This window comes from Blennius ocellaris (assembly GCF_963422515.1).
Source record: "Blennius ocellaris genome assembly, chromosome: 18".
Taxonomy (NCBI): domain Eukaryota; kingdom Metazoa; phylum Chordata; class Actinopteri; order Blenniiformes; family Blenniidae; genus Blennius; species Blennius ocellaris.
Window position 1 is genome coordinate 5073174 of NC_137667.1, and position 15877 is coordinate 5089050.

Below are 15877 nucleotides of genomic sequence, written 5' to 3' on the forward strand. Positions count from 1 at the left end.
AGAATGTTAATACTAAAAAGAGTATAAAATAGGTACCACATAATTATATATATGTGGCCTCATGTTCTGTTTAGGAACTTTTTAACCAGTTTTGTTATTTTATCCATCGTCTTTTTTTGCTTTAAAAAAAGGGGTTCATCAATATTAGCCGAGTGTGAGAAAGTATATTGTAATAGAAAATAGCTAGACTGGTGGAAGTATGAAAGAAAGACGAGTGTATTGGAAACTAGTATTGAGTGAAAGCCGGAGGAAGAGAAAAAAACAACTCAAATAGCAGTTCACAATTTATTTACTGAATAAATTTGGACAAAAACACCAGAATCTGTTACGATACAATCAGAACATCTGAGGCAGATATCCCACCATGCACCACCCCCCTCCATGAAACAAAAAAAAAAAAGAAAAAAAAAAAAAAAAGACTAAACATTAGCACCAAATCAGAACTTAAATAAAAAGGTAGCTTAGTCTACAAAAACAATGAAAGCAATAGTCGTTTCTTTTGAAATCGAAAAAGCAACTCAGAAAAGTAGCAAATTAGATGATTTTTTTGTTGTTGTCAAACTTTTCTTTAAAAACAGAAAAAAAAAAAAAAAGCACCCTCTGGTCTCCCTTCCCACCCCCTCCCTCCCTTTCCTAGGCAGGCTATAGCATTCATGGAGAACATGCCGATGACTAGATAAAAAAAAAAAAAAAAAAAAAACACAAATTCAAGTAACATTGAGATACGACAAAACACGTCCACTGGTACCCGCCCCCCGAGCACGACCGTCTCACAGAACCAGAGAAAAACAAATAACAAAACATGAGGTTCTGGATGTCGTGACAATACGAACCACTGAAGATCTCCTATCAAGTTTTTTTTTTTTTTTTTTTCCTAAAAGGAAAGAAGACAAAAAAAAAAAAAAAAGAGAGGGATACTGGGTGGCTGTTGGGGCACAGGAATACTGGCACAGACAATATTTTTGTCTTCTCTAACTTCGGACAGACGTCGGCGCCCGTCCCGTGTCAAGATATTGCCTACATCATACATGGAAGAAAAGAAAAAAAAAAAAAGGAATCTCTGGATAAAGAAAAACCCTGCAATGTAGTTTTAAATATATATATTTATATTTATTTATATATATTCATATAGCTGTTACACTTTAAATAAATGTTATGCTCTCGTTCCTACAACTGAAGAGTGAATTTAAATTAAAAAAAAAGGAAGCTAATTTAAAAGGTGGAATCGACCGTTCACCTAACACGTTAAGTGCATGTTGCCGCGTTGAGAGGCTCGCCAAGAGATTGTTTTATTTATTTATTTATTTTAAGAGTGAGGTTTAGGGAGTGACATTTAAGCAGCAGTAAACAAATGATTGGAATTGGCAGAAAACAAAAACAAAAAAAGAGGTGGTGGTGGTGGTGGGGGGTGTTCACGGAAGAACGCTGAAATCAAGGCCATTGGGGGAGTTTAGCGACTACGTCTGAATAACGCAAAATGGGAGGGGGACGAAACTTAACCGTGGGGGATGGGGGGGGGGGGAAACAAAAAAGAGGCCTAAGCTGTGGTTCCAGGTCAAGAGGTCACCACCAACAGAAGTGGGAGTGGTTAGTCTGACTGGGTGTGGTTTCATTCATTACCACCTAATGCAAATGGTAAAAGAATTTAAAAAACAAAACAAAAACCTCCTCAAACTCTGATGTGTGGCAGTCTGTCAGTTCAGGTTGAGTTCTTCTCCGTGGTTTGTCGTGTTGGGACGTCCCTTCATGCTTTCCGTTGTGTCAAAAATGGCGAGTGTGTCTACAGTGAGCACCACATTAAACCAAACACGCCCCCCCCCCCACCCCAAAAAAAAAGAATATTTGCTACATCGTTTGCAACTTGCATGTCTGACGGCGGCGTCCCCCCCCCCCCACCCCACCCCCCCACATCTCTACCGGATCGGGCTACCGCCGACGTATAGATGCCATTTGTCATGCCGGGCTCAAGGTTTTCCATGATGATGGTGGAAAAAGGAAAATAGGATGGAAACACCTTTTTATTATGAGTGACAAATTCATCTATTTATTTCTAAACTACCGTGTTTGTTTTTCTTTTCTCTCGGGGCTCGGCTGGGGGAGCGCGGCGAGCCGAACCGTGGCGGAGGCGTCCGGTTTTTTTTTTTGTTGGGTTTTTTTTTTTTGTGCTTGCTGTGGTTCGCTCAGCTGAAGAACTGCTCCAGCTCCTCCTCCATGTTCACCTCGGGCACCGTCTGCTCCTGCTCCCGCTCGCCCCGGCCGTGCGCCCCGACGCCCCCCAGTGCCCCGGAGGAGGCGAACCAGGGGTGCTCCAGGATCTCCCGGGAGGTGAGGCGCTCGGCGGGCTCCCGGCGGAGGACGGAGCGGATCAGGCACTTGGCCTTTGGCGACAGCGTCTCGGGGATGTTGAAGTGGCCCCGGCGGATCTTGCTGAACAGGGAGCCCGGCTCCACGTCGTGGAAGGGGTAGCGCCCCACCAGGATGGTGTAGAGCATGACGCCCAGGCTCCACACGTCGGCCGCCTTCCCTGAATAGCTGCCGTTGGCGTTGAGGATCTCGGGGCTGACGTAGGCCGGGCAGCCGTGTTTGTCCGACAGGGAGTCGTCGTGGCCGTCCAGGATGTACGTGTCCTCCAGGCTCTCCAGCTTCACGAGGCTCCTGCGGGCAAAAAAAAAAAAAAAAAAACACACTGAACCCTTGACGAAAACACACACTCTCCTGAAACAAGACTGCTGGCACTACGGCGGCTGCAGACCGCACGTCAACCAACAGAAACCGAGGCGCAGAAAGACAATCAAGTGAGGGTAATTTGCTCTGATGGACATCTTAAGTGTTTTAAATCCATCGCTTTCGGGTATCAGAGGAAGTAGAGCGCATAATTCTCTCGGCTTAAGTCTGACATTTCTCTTCACTTAGAGTTAAAAAAGAAAATCCAAGAGGCATCATTGTACAAACAGGCCATCTCAAAGACCCACACAATTCAAAGGGAACACAGTTACGGGAGACTGATATAGGCGAAGGGTTTGTGCTCGATAAGAAAAAAAGAAAACACACACTAGATTTTGTTTGGCCGTGCCCTTTTCACCTCCAAATGGCTCCCGCCCATCGCAGAGCCAGCAGATACAGTAGTGAGTGAGACAATAGTAGCAAGCTGCTCAGAAGTGTTTCTGGAGAGGCTGGTGTGAGGAAAACTTTCTACGTGTCAGTGCTAAGAGACACTTGTGGGCTTGTGCAAACGCTGCCATCTGCATGTGACGTCCAGAAGAGACGGCGTCCGCCAAGAGCGAGTAAAAAAAACAAAAAAAAACAAAACAAAAACAAACTAAAAGCACATGACGAATCAACACTCCTCAGCGCTGCACGACGGCTTCCAACGGCTCTTCCTCAGCCACAATCCAATGCTTCCAATAATGTGCTACGCTTTCAAATAAAAGGGAGCTCAATTGTATCTTTGAGCCCGAAGGCCCATTGTTCCTCTGCGAGATGAAGAGCCATGTGAATTTTAAATACAGCTCACTACTGCCGGGGAAACGGCCCGTTTTGAGGATGTGCAAACCTGCAATTACAGTTAAGAGGGCCTACAAGGCAAAATAAGAAAGACTTAGCCCAATTTAATGGCAGCACACGTTCTTATTATATTTAAAACCGCACCAGAGGCGACACGCATTCATCAGGAAGTGCTTTTGCAGGCTTGGCGTGGAAGGAGGAGATCAATGAGGCCGTTTTAAGGGGCTGCGCCGGATTTCCCGTAAAGGCTGGCCTCTGACCGATGCTCTTTAAACAAGCTACTGTTTGGGCAAAAAGGGCCAACAAACCGCCTGACAAAAGAAGGTCAGAAAACCTAGTCATGCAGCGGAGGGCTTCCGAGGTACAATGCTACGTCTGGTCTTATTAATTTTCTTCTCCCTGCAGGTCTCCGTGGCCCCGTCTCTAAAGCGGCTTTTGTTTTGCGCCCTCATATCTCTGTACTCTCCTGTTCACTGATTCAAGACTGAAAAGGCGTAAGAAGAGTCTTGACAGGCCCTACAGTAAATGTGACCCAATACTGCCTGGCGCTATCACTCTTAAAATTCACCCGACATCAATCATTTAATAGGAGGGGAGCGGGCCTCTCGCATCGCAGCCTCCGAGCACCGCGGTGTGACACTGAAGGTTATTGGACCCGGACTAAATATGTAAGGCGGCTCAACTTCTCTTTTCCACAGTTGGGAGCCAGAAGCTGACGTCATGCTCCCAGACAGACGGCACTGAGGTGCCAAGACGTTGGATAAGAGCGAGCTGCACAGAAGCTGCTCTTGAGAAGCTTTCATGCTCAAACTCGAAGACAAGTCAGTGACAACTTCCAGAAAGAGGATGTAATTATTAGCCTGATTCAACATCCTCGAAAATCCAAAAGGATATTTACATCCTCAACAAACTGAAGTCACTGCAGCAACAGATGCCAGGTTTTTTTTTTTATTGCTGGTAGTTCTGCAATGCTGCCACTAGGGGTCAGTAGATCTTCATTCTTTAAATAGACCTGGACAGTTTTCTCCTGCTCATCATTGCTTAAGTGCAGAAGATCAGCTTGATTGATCTCCTCTGCAGAAGCAAACCCTGGTAACTACTTTGTAAATGCGTTTCAGAAAAATATCTGGCTCCGAGTTCTTAACGCGACGATGACGTCGACACACTTCCTGAAGATAGATTGTATTTATGCATCACACGTAATGTATACAAGAATAGACCCGAGTGCACCGAAATAACCTGGGGGGGGACACAAAGGGCTTATGTTTCCTGTATTCTGATCAGCATCAAGGAGGTGCATGTTCCGTTAGTATTGTCTCAGCTTACACTATCCCTGCTGTAAGCTGAGATATGACACACAACACTGCCACTTATAATGTTGCAGAAAATGTGGTTAAGATTAAAAAAAAAAAAAAAAAAAAATGAATTGTGTCACTGATGCAGAACTCACCTGTCCTCATTTTTGAAGACAAACTTCCTCAGTTTCAGGTCACGGAGGACCAGTCCATTATCGTGGCAATGTGCCACAGCCGACGCTATCTGATAGAAGAGCCTGGCGGCTTCGTCCTCCCGCAACTTCTTGCAGGTACGGACAAAAGAGTGCATGTCGCCATAGCTTCTCTCGAAGAACACGTACGCTCGCGTCTCCCCGAGCAAAATCTCCAGGATTTGGTTGATGTGCTGGTGCTGGCCCAGCGCAAAGTAGGCCGCCAGCGACTCCTGGTACCGGCCAATGTCAAACACCTGCGATCACAAGAGAGGAAAACATTCACCGTCAGTCTTTATCTGAGCAGATTAGAGGCTGAATTTAGTGTGACGTGCGAGTGCACATTAGGACACTCGTGTCCTTTTTTTTCATTTCCTGACTGCATTGCCTCCATAAATCCCCACAATCGCCTGATGCTAAACGTGTATCGTCAGGATTTCTTGTCAGAGGCAAACATGTTAGTCAAAAGTATTATTCCGCAGCTCAGGGGTTGCAGTGTCTTTTGTTTCCATAGTAACCCCCCCATTGACTTTCAGCACAAGCAGTCCAGGTGAGAGGGCTCCTCTGCTCGCCTGTCAATACGCCCCACAGGTCTCCAGATCTTAAGTTGTGACCCGAGCTCCACGGCTTGACAGCCATGATCAATCCTGGAAGTGCCGATTGATTGTCTTTGTATTGAAAGCGGCACAAAGCAGATGAGGTCAAATAGCAGTTTGCTCATTGGATGTGCCAAAGGCCATTCATTTGTTATTGCCATGACAAAACATTATCTCCAGTCAGAAGGCACACCGTTATTGGATATGTCAAGCCTTATGAGTCCAAGGGTGCGTGTAACTATCGTCTCAATTCATCAATCCACTTAAGCCAGCTTAAAGCTGGAATGTACCTCAGGGAGCATCCCATTGGCCTTATAATCAGGAATACACCAAAGTCAATATGGGCTATAAAAGTGGGAAGAAGAGGCCATAAGGTTGTCCTTCAGCTTAAAGGGAGCAGTGCTTTATTTTTATGGGCAGATAGCGGTGGGTCAATGTTGGAGCCAATGTCACAACAGCTGGTTGAACTTGTGAAGTTCCCTGAACCTGTGTGCTTTTCCTCTCATTCCACCAGATACTAAAAAAAAAAAAAAAAGATAAAGACTTGCGTTCCCTGCAAGAAAGGAGGAATAAAGTGTAGTATGAAAGAGAGGAGCCAGAATAGCAGCGGGTGGAGAGAGAGTGTGTGTGTGTGTGTGTGTGTGTGTGCGTGCGTGGTTACTCACTCCTTTGTCAACGTTACATCATGCAATCTGAACCACGCAAGCTCAACCCCATTCACTTTTTCCATTAGGCTGCACTGCCGGCTCTCCATTTACAATCCAAGCAATTATTCACAAAGTGGAGGACTTGCTGCAACGGGCAACGCATGCAAACACCAACTAAGGGACGACGTGCATTGAAATCAAAAGGGTGGTGGTGGGGGGGGTACATTTTTCCATTTGCTTAACCCTTAAATCCACTGACCTTACAGACGAGCTCGTCCCCGCTGTGCAGGTGGGCGGCTCTGAAAACGTGGTCTCCCTCCAGCGGCTCCAGCAGCAGGTAGTCCCCGATGCGGGAGATACAGTGCGAGGAGTCCGGGGTCTCCGGCGGGCTGGGCGAGCCGAGGTTGGGGCTGAAGCTCTGGTGCGACTCTGTAGTCCTCAGGCAAGACAACTCCTCGAAATCGTGCGATTTGTGCCGCGATCTCCCATAACGTGAAATGTTAATAGGATTTGACCTCTGTATGTTCATGAGGAATAAGTGCGATAACTCCACGAAGTCGGGGGGGGTGGAGGTGGTGGTGGTGGGGGATTCCTCCTCTTCGATCGGGGGCACCACTTTGTTGCAAAAATAAAGAGTAATTCTCCGGAGGATCGAGTTAAGCTTTAGAAACTAAGACAATCAACGGGCAAGCAACAACAACAACAACAAAAAGTGAGTAAGAAGAAGAAACGCTACTCGTTACTGTCCATCTGCCCCCCCTTTGTTTTCCATTCAGGGGTAAAATGAGAGGATTGAAGCTCCGAGTCGAGGGAGAAGCGTTTGCACCGGCGAGCTGCAAACACATGAACACAGAGACCAAAAAAAAGCAACAAAGGCTGACAAAAAAAAAAAGTTGTCTTATAAAATGAATGAAGTGCTGAGTTCCCCCCCTGCAGCTAGCTTATCTCGCCGGTATGGCACGTTTCTGGAGAGGAAAATATATATATATAATTAAACCGGAAACTAATTCGTCGGAAATAACTTCCAGGCACCAGAGAGGAATGGTTAAGAGAGAGGGGGAGCGAAATAAAAAAATAAAACGAGATTTCCCGAAGATTATTTATAGCCGAAATTTGACAGACAAAAATGCTGGCTAGCAGGTGCAGAGCTAACTAGTTAGCCTCGGGTGCTAACTAGTCCTCGGTGAGTTGCTCGGCCTCCGCCGGGATCAACATCCAGCCTCGGTGATTGTCATCCAGCACAGCGGGAGAAAACCCCATCCGGAGCTCTTTGTGTCGACGTCCTCTCGCTTTATCCCCACTGGAAACAAGAAAAAAAAAACTGGCGTCCCTCTCTGTGGCTTGTACTTGCTGCTGCTGTTGTATAAATATATATATGTTTAAAAAATAAAAAATAATAACAGAAGCTTTAACGTGAGGAAGGAAGGGACGGCCGACTCTCCCGGGCCAATCCCTGGGTTCAGCAGGACATCCTCTCTCCCGCGGTGCCGCTGTGCTTCTTACGTGGCTCGGAATCTAGTTCCATTCAGCAGCAGCAGCAGCAGCAGCAGCAGGAGGAGGAGGAGGAGGAGGAGGCCAGCCGAGCTGCTCACACTGCACACACACACTGCGCCTGTACGGAGGAGAGAGCGGCCGTCAGCCGAGGAGGGAGGAGGGAGGAGGAGGGAAGAGGAGGGGGCTTCTTCTTCTGCACACATCCACACATGCACACACGTACACTGAAAGACACGCCCCCGAAGACGTCACGCCCAGACCCGAACCCTATTGGCTGAGCGCGCCGGAGTTCTCGTATGCGGCGGAGTCATGTGAGAGCCATGTCGAGTGGCTGGCTAACCCCCCCCCTCCACTCCTCCTTCTCCCCTCTCACCCCCCCAGGAATCTGAATGCATCGCATGCTGGCAAATTGGATGAGGGGAGAGGGAGGGAGGCAGAGAGTATAGCTACTGTACGTGCTGTGTTACAAATGTGTTTCCTCCTGAAATGTCATTCAAGGGAAGAGCGAGGGGGGATCCCTCTCTCTCTTTCTCCCTCCCTCTCTTTCCCTCTGAATAGATTTTATTCAGACGTGAAATAATTCCCCTTTTTGGTTTTTTTTGTGTGCAAAATTGCAAATACATGCGCAGCCATTAGGGCAGGAACAATATATACGAAATGTCTTTGCATATCAATTTTCTAAATGTGCACATCCAAAAAAAAAATAATAAAAATACTGAGATGCAATAAATTATGTTTCCGTGCACTGTGGGTTCAACACATTTTTCCAATCAGATGGAGCCCTACTGCCCTACATTGTTTTGACAACAGATTGCATTTCACTGCATTATTTCACAATTTGATCACTCCAAGTGTCAACATGCCAAGGAGAGAGAGAGAGAGAGAGATTTGGAAAGACATAGACGCCATACACTTAAGTGTTTATTTATCGCAAATTCCCATTTCTACATTTCAATAGTAAATATTATCGTATATAGTACAGACTATAATGAATGATACAAAAATGGAATATCGGTAGGGTCACACACTTAAGATTTAACAGACATAACATAACATAAACATAAATCAGCAGATAAAGCTCTTATTTAAAATGTAAAGGGGAAGGTATTCGCTTTGATATAATAATAATCCCAGTTAGATTTTAGTGCCAAGTGGAGAAAAAAATATCTTTGAGCACAGCTTTTAATAAATGCTGGCACGGAGCTGTGGGTTTTTTGAGACATCTCTCGTAACAGATTCCTGTCTTGCACATGTTGTGTTGTTCAGTAATGTATTACAAAGGGAGGAAAAAGGGGGGATCGTCATTATTCATTGTTCTTCCTCGATTACCAAGAGGTGTGACAACAGAATTGTGCAATTCCTCCTGGGCCTCCATGGCGGTGGGAGGAATGCTTGCAGCTGGACACAAGACACTAACGGAAGTGTTTGATTTAACCTTTATTCTCCCTCTCGTGAGGCGGCAGCAGCAGCAGCGGCAGCAGTGCGTGCACGCATACACAAACACACACTTCTAAATCTTTTCTTTTCTTTCTTTTTTTTTTTTTTTTTGCTTTACGCCTGAATAAGCCCCCGCAACATGGAAATTCATTTTTCACACAGAGGCCTCTCATCTCAGAAATGGTGGTTCGCGTCTGCAGAATGCGGCTGCACCCACAAGCTCCTCACGCATATATGTGTATGTATGTTTCTGGGTTCTGCCTGCGATATAATCTCTTGTGGGCCACCCACTTTGTTCTTTGTTACAACGCTGGAACATTCTTCATCAAACAATAGCTTCACTCTTGCTTTACACTCACTCGGCTAAACACAATACAAACATCCTCCCGAAGTATGGAAATGCTGCAGGACACCATAACCTGGAAAACCACAGCGACACATGCATAGTTTAGCAAAGTATGCCACTGTCTGCATCTACACCCCCCCCCCCCCCCCCCCCCCCCCATCACTCAAACCCCAAATGTGGATTTTGTTAAGCCTAAACCACAGCTGTGCATGAATCAGAATAATAATCCACAGATTCCTCTTGCCCCCATTCCCCGATAACACTGTGTGACTCATTCGCAGTGGAGAGCGGCTCTCGAGAAAATCCATGGAGCCTCATCAGCTCTCCAGACACGCCTACACGCCGAGGAGTAACAGCAGGCCGGCCTGGCAGTGCCTTCCGGCGAGAGACCCTTGTACGTGCACGCCACTGAAACGAGATGAGTCCTGGAAGACGACAGAGGTCAACGAGCGATGGGCGAACGTCTCTTGACTCCCCAGAGCGGCGTTGCTCACCAACGTCTTAATAGGAGGCGTTGCCCAGCAGAAAATGATCTAAGGTCACTTTATAGTGAATGTTGAGGTTTCAGTGAGATAGTCGGGCCCGAGGTCTACCGGAGGAAAGTAATTTTTTGTAGTGTAATTCATAATGGCTGCAATCAAGTGAAATTGCCACGAATGCATCATGAAACCCACACGGATGAGGGTTGGTGGTTTTTTGCTTGGATTTCATATGGAGAATGCAGCCAATTTCCCTTGCCGTCACATAGCAACACAGCCAGCTAACTCATGTTGACACCGGCAAAAATCAGAGCTGTCACATCCACACCCCGTGGGTAACTTCCACGTCGAAATTTAATCATGCTGGAGAACGATGGAGGCAGAGGCATGGGAGAAATGAGATCATACAGTGAGAGGAGATGGTGCGAGGGAGAGCGAGGCAGCAGAGACGGAGGATGAAGGAAACGTGACGAGAGGTGGAGAGAGCGTAAGACAAGAGAAGAGGAGTTTAGAAAGAGTGGAAGTTTTTAGAAACGGTCCCGAAACTCTTGCTCACGCTGAATACATGCTTGTGCAGGAACTGATCGCTTTAATATACTTAAAATCAAATCAAGGTAAGTGGAGTTTCGATGCGACGCAAACGCCACAAACACATTTAGTCATTATGAAAGGACTGAATTAGGTCAGAGATATTCTCAGTTTTGTTTTGAAATTCAAGGCCTAAAGTGAATCGGATGAAATTACCCTCAATTTCAGACGAGTGGAGGGAATAAAATTTAAAAAAAAAAGATGGGCACATGTGCCACATTCTACTCAGCATGTCTCTGTGGGACCGAAAGCCTGTATTATTTTACTGAGAAACCCAGAGATAGAGCTTCAGACTCTAGGGCATGAAAGAAGAGCAAAAACAAAAAGAGAAGAGAAGGAGATAATCATGTATAATATCACGATGCTCCCAGTCTTCTCATTCTCTAAAAAAATAATCTGCATGATGCACAGTCACACAGCAATTGCAATCAATCCAAATGCAGCACAATTATGACTGCAAGCTTCTTTTTGACTTGTAATCAGATCCACCAATTAAAATGACATGGTATACAATGGAAGAACTCAGGCTGGTAATTGCAAAAAAGAAAAAAAGCCCAAACTAATGTTCTCTTTTCTATATGCATAAGATGCTCAAACGTAGCAATTTTCATTATGTGGGATGTGTTCATAATTCTCTCTCAGACACAATGAGGGGTTTCATCGTGAGGGAGAAAATGTATGTACAGCCGTGAGGAGCTGAAGTCAAATGTACCAGAGGCCGATTCACAATACTGCAAAAGTCCTGCTGGCTTTAAGGTTTATCAATAGTAAGAGCCAAACGGAGCAAAACTAACTATCTGATGTGCATCCAATAAGATCAATAAGCCATCAGTTCATCAATCCATTAAATGGTTATCAGTCGCTCAGAGTTAAAATAAACAAACACATATTCACACCCACAAGCAATTTCGAGTGATGTAACTTAAACCTAACATGCCAGCATCTCGTTGGACGGTGGACAAAAGTCAGAGAGAGACGAGAAAATGCACCAACACCACCATGGATAATGCTACTCGTCTTCTCCACCCTGGCTGGATAAATGTGTTTAGGCCAGAGAGGTGTAGGACATCCTGTATTCACAGAACAAATGATATGTTTCTGTGCAACATAAGTTGTTTCTGCACTTTCCGGTTCTGTACACACATGTGCATTTGTTAGTAATTGTTATAGGTTAATCTCCGTAGCCTTACTGCTATCTTATTTCACATACTTGTCTATTCCATGAATGAACAGGAAGAACAAGAAAGGGCATGAGTCAAGAAAAAAAACAGGATATTGCTGCGGTGAGGTGCGAGCGCTACCACATCATATAAGGCTTTGAAATCAACTAACTGTCATTGCGACCTAGATCAAGATGAATGTGTATAGAATATGCAACAGACGAGCACTGCGACTGTATTGTACCTATCATTTCCAAAGAATGGTCTTTGATGGGACTGTTGGAAATGTGGTGACACATCCTGTTAAGACTACCTTAAGGCGTAAGGGAAACGAGTTGGAATACCATTTGAGTCAGGAAGGACATCCATAATAAAAGAAAAAAAAAAAAAAACATCTACAGTGCAAGGAGCAATGACTTGGTGTGGTGACGACTGTAAAATAACAAGTGAACACTGACACTAGATTTCCCGTTCATAAGGAAATGTGGTAAGGACATTTTTAATAATCAAATTTATTTTGATTATTGCACAGTTTCGATTGACATTTTTTCACTTTATAGTGGCGCATACGCTCCAATGTTTAAGAGCAAAGAACGCATCGTTTCTAAAAATAAGAAAAATCAACTGGATCAGGAATGAGAAAGAAATCCAACACACACGCACACACATGCACAGGGTTTCCCGAAACATTCCATACTTGTGACACACCGCGGCAACAAAAGTTTACCATCTTTGCCCTTTACCCATTCTTCCCAGTTCAGGAAGAAGGAAATGCACAGCTGCATAGTAATGAAAGTATTAAAAAAAACTAAAGTATGCACTCAGCAATAAAGTAACCCCCCCCCCCCCCACCAAGGGGACAATTCTGCAGATCAACCCAAGATTGTCACTTCCTTAGACCTAAACTTAACCTGCAACGTTACAGGAATTAAAATGAAAAAGTCATGTGCTGATTAATTCAGGATGTACTGCCTGAAGTGGGTTTTTTTCCTTTTTTCTTTCCTGGGACATTCTTTCCACTTTCCCCTCTGAGTTGGCAGGAAGTGTGAGTGGCTTTGAGTGACAAGTCACGCAGGCAAAAGACCTCCTCCGGTTGGAGAGGAAGGATCTCGGCTGGAGGGGAGACAGGGCTGGCGTCACAGGCTTGGATCTCTCCTTCACGAAGCCAGACAGCTGAGTGAGGACTTGTGGCAGCTCTGTCACTGGACGGGGTGACTCACTCAGTCATAAGTGGAGAGGTTAATAATAGTCGTACATTAGAGCTGCAGAAGTGAAATCGCCCGGCTTTAGCAGCTTAAGCCCCTCCAAATGGCTCGCTGCAAAACAAAACAAAACAAAACAAAACAAAAACAAAAACAAAAAAAAAAAATACGTGTCACCGCTAACATTGCTACGTCTCATTTATTTGACAATTCATAGATGAAGATGGCAACGGTTTGACAGTGGCTGTCTTTAAGCTAAATTGTCGAACTGTTTGAAACGCATGAAGGCATTACCGCGACGTGCAGCGAGTGTATTTTTAAATGACGGACACATTAAAGCTTTCAGCATGTCAGAACTGTCTGGGAAAAAAGGAGGGAAAGCCCCAGAAAACACAACATCGCCGGCGTCTCGATGTGTGTTCTCTCTCTGCTCTGCGTGACAGCAGATATTGTCTTCGCCCCATTGTAGAAAAAATATTTCCTGGCATTGCTACACCTGCAAAGAACTGCCTGAGGCACGACAGCAGAAAAAGAAAACAGGAGGATTTATTAAAATTCCCAAACACTTGACATTTTGAAAAGGCGAAGCACAGATGCCAGCATTATGCTGCTTTTGGTGGCGATGAGTCAAGAATATGCACGGGAGTCCTAGGACACAGTTAGGAGAGGTCTCTCAGTAGACGTTGTGTATTAAGAGACGCTATCAAGGTTTTTGTCTGAAAAATCTTTGTACGGATTTCTTTTTCTGTCAACATTCAATAAGGTATAGATGTCACTTTGTGCTGGTAAAGTTTGCATTGCTTATCTTTATTAAGAGGCGTGAACATTCAGTCTCACTTAAATATTAAAAAAGAAATACTTAAACACAACTTAAATGTCAACATCCAAAGGTTGAAGGCAAAAGAGGCATCATTACTACAGAATTTCTTGTATACCAAGACATCAAGGGATTTTTTTTTCTTTTTTTAAGATTGCGCAAACACTTGTTGAAGAGTTGCAAGTCAAAGGTCAAAGGTCAAGGTTTTCCCCTGATATGATAAACAATGTTTGTGATAAATAACTTGTACACTCTTAATGCTGTCATCAGAAATTTTGTATTTAGATCTATGAACTGGCTGGAAGTGTCACACAATAAAATTATAAATGTTTTAATCGGACCAAATGGAAAGTAGTGTCAGGTGCACAGCTGCACATTGGAGGCACTGGAGACAGTGTTTGTATGAGTTCTTAATATTCTGTTTTATTGTTGATGTCTGCTTCTATGTTGCTTATATAGTGCTCACTGTTTTGACGTGTTTTTCCTGTTTTTCTATGGACCACGTCTGATTTATCTTTGTATTTATTTATTTATTATCTCAAAAGCATCTGCTATATGCATGTTTATCGAATGACTGAACCAACATTATGTCAACTCAAACCTTGATAGTCAGCAGAGGCTTGTGACTGTGAGGTGATAATTCCTGTTCAAGTATAAACAGGACACCTGATCTCTGCTGTGGGTGGTGTAGGTTTGACTGAACACCGCAAACAAAGAGCTGAAAACTCCACGTAAACACCCGGCGTCCCGTGGTTGTCACTCTCACCTCGGGGCAAAGAGGAATGGAACGGGAAGATGTGAGAGACTACAACCAAACTAAAAACACATATTAATGGCAGATAGAGTAATAACAGACGTGCAGGCAGTACTTATCTTCAGAAAAGCTGGATTAGTAGTGTGCCAAAGTGGGTGGCAAGTAGTTTGTGGTAATGTGATAGAAGCAAAGGTGGGTGTAAGAAGACCAAGATAGAATGTGAAAGGATTCAGCCATGATGTCTCATCTTTCATATTGAAGACAGAGTCTCTTATACTATTTGGTTGCTCCCATACTTCAGTTCCTCTTTTCTTGCATTGGAAATGTTGGAAAAATTCCTGTCTTAGCCGCTAGCTTGAGCAATAGTGAATCTCCAGCCTGTAACTCCTGGCAGGTGAAACGAGTGCACACACGTAAGCGAGCGGGCGTGAAGGCAGATATGCCAACCAATATTTTATTCTTTGGAAATACAGAATTGCCAGAAATCCATTTGTCATGATGTTTGATTTCTTGATTTGCTGCCAGGATGCCAATGATGAATATGATAGTTTGAATTTGAGTGAGACACTGACAGGTGAATCCTTCTGAGAGGTACTGGGGCGATCCTAATATTCTGCTCCGCATGTATCGGAATCAAAATTTTCGAAACTCTTCTTAAGGCAATGCACTCTAGCTCAACATCACTGCAAACTACCACCTCAAAAAAAAAATCAATATTCTGTCAAAAAAAATAAGGTTAGAATTGATAGTAGTAGGCTATGAGCCCTGAGAATTGTAGAACTGTGGGAACTATGAAATATTAGAAAAAATAGAATTTCCTATAAGTATTCTCAATCCACTCTCTGCAAATCATGTACATGATATAAATGATTGCATGTAAAGTCTCTAGTGAATTGAATAAAGTCGTCCTATTTCCCAAAAGACCCTTTCAAGTGGCTCATAAGAGGAGGTGAATGGTAATACAGATAGCATTTCATAAATGAAACGCGGTATCGGTTACTATGCAGGCAGCCATTGTGTCTAATATGAGTGTGTATCGGTCACAGTCAAAGGAAATTCACATTGGTGAAGGTCACTTTAAAAATGGTCTTTTTCAGTGATTCAGAGCCAGAATGATAAGCTGGGAAATGACGAGAGCACGCTGTCCTTGTCTGGCCTCTGCATGAGAACACGCGCACACACACACACACACACACACACACACACACACACACACACACACACACACACACACACACACACACACACACACACACACACACACACACACACACACACACACACACACACACACACACGTATCACTGCAATTCACGCAACATTCAAACTGCTGCCATGGCAACCTGTCTCCATCCCTCAGGGAACAT

General features: G+C 44.4%; 1 protein-coding gene across 1 annotated transcript; it reads right to left on the bottom strand.

Moving 5' to 3' along the window:
- Nucleotides 1–1927: 1927 nt before the first annotated feature.
- Nucleotides 1928–7108, bottom strand: trib2 (tribbles pseudokinase 2). The gene is made up of 3 exons (XM_080513554.1): nt 6493–7108; nt 4955–5247; nt 1928–2655 (listed from the first exon to the last, which is right to left on the bottom strand). Exons 1-3 carry the CDS (start codon nt 6760–6762, stop codon nt 2181–2183), a joined length of 1038 nt encoding a protein of 345 aa, XP_080369680.1. The 5' UTR covers nt 6763–7108; the 3' UTR covers nt 1928–2180.
- Nucleotides 7109–15877: the final 8769 nt, after the last annotated feature.